The 12,466-nt window shown below is 39.9% G+C and overlaps 1 protein-coding gene across 1 annotated transcript; it reads left to right on the plus strand.

Moving 5' to 3' along the window:
- The first annotated feature begins 1,131 nt into the window (after positions 1 to 1,131).
- Positions 1,132 to 4,831, plus strand: bola1 (bolA family member 1). The gene is made up of 2 exons (XM_036558767.1): positions 1,132 to 1,246; positions 2,340 to 4,831. The coding sequence occupies exon 2, from the start codon at positions 2,376 to 2,378 to the stop codon at positions 2,814 to 2,816; it is 441 nt and encodes a 146-aa protein (XP_036414660.1). The 5' UTR covers positions 1,132 to 1,246; positions 2,340 to 2,375; the 3' UTR covers positions 2,817 to 4,831.
- The last annotated feature ends 7,635 nt before the right edge of the window (positions 4,832 to 12,466 follow it).

Raw genomic sequence — 12,466 nt, forward strand, 5'->3', positions numbered from 1 at the left:
TTTCCCACAGAGAAACAGACAACAGAGTAGACCAATGAAATGAGTCGTAGGCGGAAAGGGTAAGAAACACATACTAGTTTAAAGACCAGTAGAAGTGTGATGATTTTAGACCAATGAAAAGAAGACGTGGGCGGAGTTGATCAGGTCCGGCTCCACCCCTTTGGACTCGTGGTTCTGCGAGTGATAGTCGAAAGACTCACCAACAGTGCACCTTTCTCAAACAGCCGTGCCTTGAGGGCATTTTGAGCCTATTAAACTCTTTTTTTTGTACACAAATGGTTTGGTTGAATAAAGTTTTGTCTAATCGGACTGTAGTTTTGAGTTTTTTAAATCAGATTTTTCAGTTAGGCTAACTATCACTTTAATTAGCTAGCTAGGTCGCGGGTAGCTTATTAACTGAAGAAGGACGATTTGCTGCAAGATACTGAAATGATTTGTGGCCAAACCAAGCGCTGCTCGGTTTAACAGCCTGTAAATAACTGATAAATCATATATTTAAACCGCCTTAACTCACCGTTACCGTCCTGCGCTGTGACCGTTACAGACCCGCCTCCGCTCTCGGTACCGGCTGTTTCAGACGCCGTGTGTGAAACGAGGTCAGCTTCCTGTTCGAATTTTCCTGTTTTAATGTTTTTGGGGCACATTAAATATTTAATTTAGTTTAAGTCGTGCTCAGTTACATACACTTACAGTAAAGACTGAAAACCTGCCTATATTTCCCCCCTTTTCTCCAGCAGTTGGGTTTTGGGCAGCAGGACGCCGGCATTACTGCTACTGAGTGCTGATTGGCTGGTGAGCGGAGCAGCTCATTGGCTGTTCGCGTTAGATTGAGTTTATGCAGCAGCATCAGCAGGAGGGTCAGTTCATCCAGGTGAGGTTTGCACAGCTTGGTACAGCGTGAAGCTCCATGGTGGTCAAAACGAGGGAGAGAGAGAGAGAGAAAGAGAGAGCGAGAGAGTTAGCGAGAGAAAGAGAGAGAGAGACAGAGAGAGAGAGAAATTGATTAACAGGACAGGTCCGTTTATGGAGAGATATTAGAGAGTAATAGTGCAACATAGTGAGATAGCGAGATAATTCTCCTCTCTCTGTTCTCTGACTCAGGCCTCATGAGGAGAGCTTCATATCTGTGTCCTTCCTTCGCCAGTAGTTGGCAGTTGTGATCTGCTCATGGGCCGCCATCTCACTGACGGAGAGGAAGAACGGAGCAGCCTCTGCGTGTTGAAGGAAGACGGAGGTTTGCAGTGAGGTGAGATAAAATAACAACAGTTCACACTCAGAACTGGGTTTTAGACAGTTTACTGAGACATCGAGGAGCTTAGGACCTTCTCAGCGTTAGTGCTCCATATTAGGAAGAAGGTCTGTCGTGTTAATGTGGTCAGGTAGCTCAGCTGGAGCGCTGGGTAACTGAACTGCATGGGTATGAAGTAAATACTGAATCTACTGCAGTTCAGATTACAGACAATAACTTAGTTTTCTACCAGTCCTTGTCTCGATTAAAGAGAGGTGATGAACTCCTTTTACTGGAGAACCTGGGTTTGGTTGCTGTGTTCATTCAGAAATGAAGCTGAAGTCGATTTATCCCGGTCCACCTTAAATGGTGCAGCAGTTACATTCTGGCGTCTATTGATATTGAAAACTTCAGTTTTTTAGCACTTTACTTAAAAAGCTGAAAGTACTCAAACACTCTGATAACCCACAGTGAGAAATACACAGCTAACAACACAACATTCAGTTATTGTTTTATTTTTGGTTTATTGTTTCATCTCTTAGTCATTGTTTTATATTTATTATTCTTTTCATAAATTTCACCAGCTTATACATTTTAGTTATATTTGAGTTGTTTTATATTCTTGTAGTTATTTTAGTAACTGTTCCTTACTATTTTTATCCCTATTTGATCTGTTATTTAGTTAATTCTGCAACTTTAACAGGTTTATTCTGATTTGAGTGGGTTTTTTACTGTTATATTCACTATTAAATTAAATTTACTAGTATGAATTTTTTTTTTAGCTTTTCAATCCAATCCTTTTCAATCGTTGATTTCTGTATTGGCTCGGCTACGTTGTAAATGAGGGTCACCCTCAATGTACTCAGAGATTAATTAAAGGTTGACTGGTTAGATTTGTTACAGGATCGGATCAGATTCATTATTTTTTTCTCTCCGATATCTGATTCAGCATTTTTGGCTGGTATTGGCCAAATACTGGTACCTGCTATTGGATCAGTTTTCCGTTTCTGTGGCGTCATCTTAACCAGCCAACTGCACACATTCCCACTAATTTTTTGCCAAAGAGTTGCACAAAAGCTTTTTTTAAAAAAAATTGTATTTATCTTCACAGGCCTTCTGTGGCTGCTGGCTCGCTCCTGCCCTTCAGATGCTGTCCAGCGTTCGTTCCTCCTCTCTCGCGCTTGCCTTATCTAGACAGTTATCTCATTTTCGGCCCAGCATGGAGCCCGGCGCTCATCGGCCTGTGGAGACGTCCATTCGGACCAAACTCACACAGGCTCTCCAGCCGGAGCATCTGGAGGTGCTGAACGAGAGCCACATGCATGCCGTCCCACCAGGCTCCGAGTCTCACTTCAGGGTGCTGGTGGTTAGCCCCAGGTTTGAGGGCCTCTCGCTGCTGCAGCGCCACCGTCTGGTCAACGAGGCCCTGCGCGAAGAGCTGAGCTCCAGCGTCCATGCTCTTGCCATCCAGGCTAAGACACCTCAGCAGTGGAGCAGCGACCCCAGTCTTGCCAAAAGCCCGCCCTGCCTCGGAGGCTCCAAACATGACAACACGGTGGCAGAAAAGCTGAAGGCTGGATCAAACTGATCCCAAGGAAGTTTCCTCCAAAGAGTGGAGGATTCAACTTTTAGTCATTTTTAGGATCTTCACCTCAGTCTGTTATACTCATAACTGCTCCATACGTTTCATAGAAGTTACTGAATAATTCATGGTTGTTACTAAATTATATCTTACGATTAATATCGGAATATTGCACCCAGGGTTTATGTGGTTAACAAGAATAAAAACATGGATTTAAAAAAAATCATTGCCATTTTGCAGTTATACTGGCTTCATATTAGAAAAGGAATGAAAGATTTAAATTTGATTTTTATATGCAAATTAGCTTCTCTATGTATGTTCTTATATTGAAGAACCAGGAGATGTATGAACTCTAAACTCCACCAGAGGGCAGTTCAGAGCCTGCATCTTACATTTTGGTCAGTGTTTCTTATCTGGGCTGAGTTTCCCAAAAGCATTGTAGCACAAAGGTGATTCTTAAATGGTAGAGCGAGCATGACACAAAACACTGCACAGTGCTGCCAAAAGGTTTCTGCTGCTCGGTAGCTGATGCTACAGAGTGCAGCTGTAGCACCTAAGAAGTTCAGCAAAAAAAAATCACCAAAAAACAAGACGCTTACATTTATTTCACCTTCTGTTCACAAAGATTAAATGCAATAAAACTTTTTTATTTAGTGAGTTTATCAGGTTTAAAGATATGTGAGGTGAAATTTGACGTGACTAGGCCAGTAATTATTTTGACCACTTTTTATTTTTATTTTTTAATTCATTACAGACAGTAATCTGGAAGGTTTGAGGTTGATCAAAATGTTTACCACACAATTTAAAAAATTTGAATGTGTTCATTTTTTATTGCGGCCTGCTGCGATATTAATATCAGTAACCCCAGTATTATGATAATGACTAATAAACGATATTTTATTATTTAGTCTCAATGTCGGAATCACAAAATGTGTGTTAGCTTTAGGCGTAGGCCACCTGCCTCAATCAAAATACTAAAGCAAAGCTTCAAATTTCAGCTTTAATAATATATTAACTTCTTTAGCCTATAAGCTTAATTAATTATCATTCTTAAGGCTAATCATTACCTGCTCTAAATTACTCAGTAACTTCTATGAAACTAACATGTAGGTTCTGTAGTTTTGAGAGCGAGGAACGGAAGTGTGGACCCACAAATGGACTCTTAAAGGAAAACTTTGTTCTGAAGTGCTTCCTGATTATTAGGGGCAGGTAATGAGGGTTACTGTTCACTGTTAGCAGTTGTTAGCATTTTCGGGTGAATCCCAGGTGTTGCAGAATCCCCCTGAGAGGCACGGCCAGCTGTCTGTAGCTCTTAGGTTGATTAATTCAGTGTCACTGGCTCAGTTCATGGTTGACAGCACACATTACTCTGCCTACAGAGCTCTGAACCGATGGCTCATTTCAGCACATCTATCATGGCTGTGAAACGTAATGCAATTTTTCTGTTCTAATCTGGAAAATTTGACCGTGCAGATTGGACAGCTGAGCTCAGATCAGTAGATTTTGAGTATTGTGTGATTTGTCCCACAATTTCATCACATATATTCTCCCACCCTCTCATCCACGTCTGTGTTAGACAAAAGTTTTTGTGGTCAAAGGGGTCACACTGCATATTACTGGAAGTGGCTGAAATCCTTGTTGTTTATGTCCTCGTGCTTTTGATTCTGGTAATTTAGCATCTCATGAACACCAAAAGTCACTAGGCCTAAAAAATGAATACAGCTGCTGCAGTAAGTTTGCAGTAAGAATTAAACTAGTTTGCAGTAAGAATTTCATAAAGTTTAATAAACTATCTTTCCATTTATTTACTTTATTAAAGTATTTAGACAGTTGTTTTAATGTTCCATATGCATTAAGGAGTGTTCTTGCAAAGGCTTTTGTGTGTCTATGATTTATTTAATTAATGATAAATAAACATAATGATCAAATCTCAGCCTGTGTGAAATATTTTTATAGAACTATTTTAACAATCATATAATATTCACCTTTATATCTAAATCTGGTCAGTTTTTACACTCACAAGCCTCATTGCTCAAATCAGATTTTTTGCTCTAATCCGATCTCTTTGACACAATGGTTCACACTCGTTTAGGTAAGTGATTCAAATCTGATTATTGTGAACGAACCGGCGTCCTGAAATGACCCACATGCGCACATCCTACTCAGTAACGTCACGTGAATGAATCACGTGCATCATCAGCACAAACTAACGAGCAGAACGAGCTTCGCTGTGAAGGTAATTAACTCTAAACAGCTCTCAGCTTCATTATTAGAGCGAGACGAAGGAGAAAAAGGTGAGATGTGTTGCTTTTCCACTGTTTACTGGCTTTAACTTCTGTTCGGCGCTGCTGCCATGGTAACGCTGAATGATAGCACAGGCACAGTGGAAAAAAGCACATGAATTCCAATCTGAGGGTCACATTAAGCTCATATGGCCACGAATCGGATACGTATCCGATCTAGGGCCACATATGAAAGTGGCTCAAGTGGATTTGAAAAGATCAGATTTGTGTGTCCACACAGCCCTGGAAACATCCGATCTGAGTCACTTTAGGGCAAAAAATCGCATTTGTGCCACTTCAGCCTGGTAATGTGAACGTAGCCTAAAATGCTTTAGTAGTGTAGTTTAATAATAGTAATACAGAGAAAAGTTACTTGGCTAAAAGATCTCAAGTAATAATAAAATGCTATATAAAGCATATCGTCGCTGTCCGAAGAAAAACATGCATCTCCAAAATAGTAACTTTACAGGAGAGGGCATAAACGTTCTTGAGTTTTAATGTAAGTCAAATTTTCTAATCAATTTTGCTCCATTTTTATTGGTCCATTTATCACAAATTTTTCACACAACGTAAAGAATGGCTGCCGTGCTCAAATGATGTAGAAAAGTGAAAATGGCAAAAAATGGAGATACATGTTTTTCACTGGACAGTGATGATATTTATTTGACCAAAGCCAGTGTAACAGTCATATTTTGCCCGATTTTGGCTATTGGGGTCCCCAATGTGTTAAACTTTGCGAATAGATAGAAACTGTGCACTACAGTTCGTAGAAAATGTCATAAGTTTGTTTCTTACAGAGGACGTGTTAACCTCAATGGCAAACCATGACTATTGGAGCTAGGTCTTTCATTTGGGCCGTAAATGTCAAAACCCAGTCAAAATACAAGGGAAAAAAACAATGTTCATGCTAACGTCTGCTAGCGTGCCAATGGGATTCTAGTAGTTTATTAGCACTAAGCTAATGGCGACTGACATTAACACTTTCTGCCTAAGCTTAAGTCACTTATTCAGATTTTCCAGTTGATTTTAAACGGTGCAGCAGTTACGTTCTGCCACATTTAGGCACCAGAACATGACTGCTGCAGCCTCTGAAGTAGAAATGAAAATTTGAAAAGGCCGTTCCAGAATAAACAAAGACATCTGAAGCTTGTGACAGACATTTCAGCGTATATTTTACCTGTAGCATTTTCACAGTGACTCTTTCAGTAGAGAGGCCTGTGGCCGGTGTTTTCATTTCTAACAACCCACTGATTAGCCTGCTGCTTGTGTTTAGTCAGTGACTTATCTAGAACTTGGAAGTGACCTTTTTTCTTATGAAACTGGTCTCACCTGTTAGGACTCATATGATTTGTTGATTCATCTATCACTACATAATTATGCTGACAGCTAATGCTAATGTGTTAGGACTTCTCCTCAGCTGTTGAAGTCCTAACCACTAGGAGAGCTCGCTTAGCTATATCTACCTACATACCACAGAGAAAAACAATTACTGATTGGCCAGTTTTCTGCTCTGCGGTTCAAGAATTAAACTTGTTCTATTCCATCCAAAACTTAAGATGGAATCAAGAGCAGTACTGTAATACTTGCAGGGTTTAAATATAAGCATAATTCTACTGAATAAAAATGAACCAAAAACTACAGACATGCATTTTTAAGTTCCCAAAATCATACACCCTTTTTTGAAGGCCTAGAAGGCCCTGAGGCTTCCTCTCTTTAAACTTATTTTCACTTACAATATCAACAGAACATTATCTGTATAATGTATTACAATGATAGTACAAATAACTAATGAATAAGAAGGAATAAAAGGTAAAATACTTGAAGTATTAAAATTTGTGGTAATGTAGAAAATATAACCAGGTGAAATACTCTTATGGAAAAGTGAGTGTGTCAAAGAGCTACAGTTCTGGAATACTTACTGCATGAAGGTCAGAAGGACACTTTGGACTCAGTGGTGGTCGTTTCTCCAGCAGAGGGCAACATCTGTTAGCGTTAGCGATTGATTCGGCCGCCTGTTTGGAGAGATGTTAACAGGAAGGTTGAGCTGCAGATTTGTTGCCTCTCTGAGGATAAAATGGCATTAGTGCAGAAGCTTATAGATATTGTCTTCATATAAAGTTGTGTAACCAGTCTGAACTAAACTGGCCTAATTTTAGCATTAAAGCCAAAACAGGGTAGGCTTTGTTGTCATCCAGTGCCATGAAGCAGAGTTTAAATGTGAAAGCAGTTCACTGTTAATCTCGGTTCTGTCTGGAAAGGCTTGTCCAAAATACTGTGGGGTAGAATGGAAAACTGTTCATAGAATAATTATATGAATGAATGCTCTACGAACAGCTCTGCACATGTAAAGAGGAATTCCACTGGTTCAAACTTTCTACACAGTTCAATTAGTGACACAGTCATTCTGGTCATTTCCATAGAAAACACTAGAGAAATTTATCAACTCGGACTGTCTTTACAGTAGTGGCGACAGGAACCAGAGGATAGTAAATAAAATATACCCATTTTATTTACCGTCCAAAATGACCAGTGCACACAACTTCTGAGTTTTTTAATATGTTTTGTTCATAATGGCAAGCCTTACAATACCTATCATAACCATTTCATTATTTATTCTAATAGCTTTCTGTGTGGGAGCTTTTAGTAGCACCAAACACTTAAGACATCTGGTTCCTTTCCCACAACTCTCTGTGAAAAACTCTGACTCAGTATAAGTCAATAGAACAGAGAATTTCACATCAGATCACTCTGAACGATCTTTACATCCTAGTAAGTTGAATATGCAGACATATTGAAAGATTGGTGGAATTCTCCTTTAAAGTGTCCAGACCTCATACTGATTTTTATTTAGACGGTCATCAAGACTGGCCTTCTGTTCATTTCCTTGATCCGACAGTGAAAGGTTGTGTTGCTGCAAATATTAAGTAAATTAAGATGATTTGCTGAAGTGAGCACAATTTTCATTACAGTAAATTACATAAATACATTCTGCAATAACAGTAAAATAAACTACTGGCTCTGTTTGTATCCTCTTTATGTCTGTATGACTAGAAAAAATGTTTGAATTTGGTTATGACAGGTTATAACTGCTCATATATGAGAAATAGTGCATTACTTCAGCAGAGAGTCTTAAAAGGGAACTCCGCAGATTTTTCTGTTTCTCCATATAGTTCAGTTATTGAGAAGTAAACAAAGTCAGTCATGTGGTTTTATGTGGAAATGGTGCAACCTGCTAGCTTACAATAGTTACAGTAAGAACCAGGGGTCTCCATTACACTGTTATTGGCTGAATTTAACATACTGGAAATAAAACAAAGCATAAAATGTGGCCTGTAAAAATGACACATTTTATGGTTTCTGTTCATTTTAATATAAAATAAATAGAAAATATGCACCAAAAGTTGCAGAACAATGCAATATTTAAGTTTGGGATGTTGCAATGAGTGACTTATTTTGAACAAAATGTACTTTGACGTTTTATTTGATGTATCTTTTAGAAGCATTAAAGTCTTTAGACGTCTGGTTCCTATCACCACCACTGTGAGCAGTTCTGAATGTTTCTTTAAAATGGCACATTTCACACCAAACCAATCTGAATGACTTTGTTTACACATTACTGACTGGATCATCTGCAACTTTTGATAAATCACTGGAATTCCCATTTAATTACCCACGATAAGCTTAACATGAATGGGCTCATTAAAGTTTTGTGACATTTGATAATTAGCTAGTGAATGTTAGGCCTAATCAACATGCTGTATTAAAAGGAAAGTCTTTGTTAGCTGAACTTAAAGGAGACACAAACTGTCCTTAATCTGAAGAGAACAGTACAGAAAAGATCGCTGTTCTTCTCAACGAGAAGTCAGCGCAAAACATGTTTTGGTTCATCCATGTGAAACAGGTCAGCCCATCATATCCAAGAGCCGACCAGCAACTGGTATCACGGCTGGGCTGGGCTGGGCTGGAAAAACAGCGTTGTGACCATTTTACGGCCCCGTCCATTAGAGAGAGAGCCCGAGGGCGACCCAGACACAAGTTAAAGCAGAGAGCGCTGAGCACTAAGACGCAGCCGTCCTCCTCAAAACCTGATTTGTGTGTTTTGGTTCCAGGTGCTCCTCGGCCTGAAAGATCCATCTGGATGACAGAAGCCAGAGCTCACACAGGTGGGGTTATACAGCCCAGTGTTTTTTCTTTCACCCCCAGAAATCCTGCAGGGTTGTCAATATGGATTTATGCGCAACGGAGAGACCACAGTAATTGTAACATAGCAAATGGTTATAACTTCATACAGTTATTCAAGAATGTTTCTTAATGTTTAGGGTCCCTAATAATGATCCCTTGGAGGCCATATTATGTTGTATGCACTAATGAGAAAGAAACAACAATTGAATTTGATCAGGAAAACTTTCTACATGCTCAGGTTAAGACAGTAAATCAGTAAATAACTCTATATAGGAGGAATACAATATATTCAATGATATACAGAGATAAAATAATATGCAATAATATCATAAACAAGCTAAGTTGGCTTGACAAAGCCTTTATTATGAAATCCCAGATGGTTGTTAAGGTGTCGATATGTTATCCCAGGTGGTTGCTAAGGTATTGCTAGACCTTTGCTACGGAATCCCAGATGGTTGTTAAGGTGTTGCTAGGTCATCACTATGTTATCCCAGGTGGTTGCTAAGGTATTACTAGACTAAATGAAATAAAACGTAATTAAACACTACATGCTTAGGGGCTTTATGGTTGCTTGGTGGCCCTGAGCAACTTTTTAAATGGCTTACAGCAAGAAATACTATCAGTATGTATATAAATTAATCATCAGCTGCACAGAGCTCAAGCTTAACATGAATGGACTTTGCTAATTAGGTATGTTATGGTATGTTATGCAATGTTATCTAATATTCAGTTAGCTAATTATGGCTAATGATAATCGTATGCGATTATTGTATAAGAGTACAATAGCTATTGAGCATCTCAAAATATTGGCAAATAACTAAAATAACTGGGTAGTTATTCTAGCAGTAATTTATACTTATCTACCATTAAGTTACCATCAGTTGACATTACTGCTAGCTAATTTGACCAAATGCCCACGTGAAACATGCGAATGTTGTAGAGTGTTTTGCTTGCAAATAAGGTATCAACTTCCATAATCAACTTTGTAGATAACTAATCAACTTGTTGCAGTCCTACTGTGCATTTACAAAACTGTTGCCTAATTCAGTTGTTATCTTTTTTAGCTACCTCCTTCCAGATCCACACAGGTGAGGTTATAATGCTAATAGTTTATTTCATTTTATTTCTTTTAAATCAATTTTTGCTTAACCCCACAGCTCCTGCTCTGCTGTGGGTCAGCCATGATGGATCTGCGTGGCAGTGGGGTCGTGGTGGGACGTCCAGACTCGGACGGCGTCTCGGTGGGAACCCGTACGGTCGTGCGTCAGAGCAGGGAGAGCGATGGTGCCAGGCCCTTCTGGGATCCTGCCCAGCGCGGGTTTCCCGTGAGCGCCCTGATTTACAGGCCTGCTGCTGGACCTGGGCTGCTCTAGCACTGCTGACCCTTCTAGGTTCAGGGGTCGAAAGGTTACAGATGGGGGTGAGAGGGTGAGCACCAAATGGTTGTCTGAAAAAAGCCCCTCCAGGGCCTGGCCGTCTCCACGGAATTGACGTCTGCAACTTTCCTCAATCATGTGCTGTTTGTGCACCACGTCTGAGTGATGGCTTTAACATTTGCTGCCATCATAAACGTCAATTACCGTGATTGCGCTGTTAAGCGCAAAAGCAGTTGGTTCTCCGTGTGCTAGAAAAGGGCCGCAAATGGCTTCTCCACAGGCATTTCAGAGAGGTAATCGGGATCATCCTGTTGTGTTCTGGTGAAATGTGTGAGAGTTTGTTGTTATGTGCTGCTGAAGGAGGATTACGTTGTCCAGATACTAACGAAGAGTCGCCACACAGTGAATTCACAGGGGGTGATATTCATTGGCCTGGTTGTTTATCTGTTTTGTCATTTCGGAGGCCAAGAAAACAATTCGATTTAAGGTGATGGTAACAGCTCATTAAGTCATTATGATTGGAAGGATTTTTACCCCCCTTTGGTCCGGCTGTCCGGCCTAACGAATGAGGCCGGTGAATAAGAGGCTGTGAGGAGGAAGACAAAGGCGAAAGGGGGAAGACAATATCCTTGTGTGGGAGAATTAGTTACACTCAGTAGTCCAAGTATTCAAAGCAGAGAGGGGATCAGCGAGGATTAGAGCAAAGTCTGCACAGGTGGGTGATGGGGGAGTCACATGTCGGGACATTACCTTGTTTGGGATACAGCAGGCCAGACTGGGTGATGTGTAAGAATCGGTAATTGTGGGGATGACCGTCTGCAGACACTTTCATTTAAAGTCTATTATAAAATGGATAGTTCCCATCCTAAAATCTGATTGGCTGAGGCACGTCGGTATATGCACAACAACTTAAATCACTATTACAGCACCAAATCACAAAAAACAGTTGAGCTGTTAATGGAACAATCTTTGACTGCTATGCTGTTTGCATGGACCGCCAAGTTAATGAGAACTAAGCTAACCAGCTAGCTAACAGGCTTAAACTAGCTAACAGGCTAAACAGCTTCTCCATTATTATCACAGGCTTTGAATTAAAGGACTTACAATATGATTCACTGTAAACTTGCAATATAAAAAAATGAAAAATATGTCAGTTGAAGGTCTTGAGTGTGATCTGTTTTAAGTAGCATTAAACCCAGACTGAATTAGCTCCCTCCTTCCTATATAGCCAAATCTGTAAGTTTCAGTTTATACACGATAATAGTGCTATTTTTTCTGTATGGAATTGTGCACACATGGCCAAAATGACTATTTGTTAGAAATATTATGTACTGTTTGGGTGCAGGAGCCAGTATTTTAATTCCTGCATAGTATAATACACAATAAGTTGGGAGCTATTTGAGATTCATCCCAACACGGGAAAAGGACAAACAAGCTTGGTGCTAAATAAGAATGGAAATTGCATAGAGGTGCTAATGGAAATTAGTGCTGTCGCCGTGGCAATTTTGTGTGCAAATACTACTTCTACAACTTTGCGTCCTGCCTAACAACACCCCTAGCCATGATGAAATCACTGTAACGCACAGCCTCTCGTGGCCTGTTGCTTTAATATACTGACAGTTCCACTGACCGTTTCATTTTTATGGAGCTTTTTACAGTGATTGTTTTAAAGCAACTTTATCTGAGAGGAACCGATACTCAGGAACCGATTTATTTCTGCAGTTTGCAAAATGATAATTTTGGACCCCAACCATGTAGTGACTATGTTTGACATTGGAGGAAATTGGATTGTTTGCCAAACTATTACTTTAAGTTT

The sequence above is a fragment of the Colossoma macropomum genome, unplaced genomic scaffold (assembly GCF_904425465.1).
Source record: "Colossoma macropomum unplaced genomic scaffold, Colossoma_macropomum, whole genome shotgun sequence".
Lineage (NCBI taxonomy): Eukaryota > Metazoa > Chordata > Actinopteri > Characiformes > Serrasalmidae > Colossoma > Colossoma macropomum.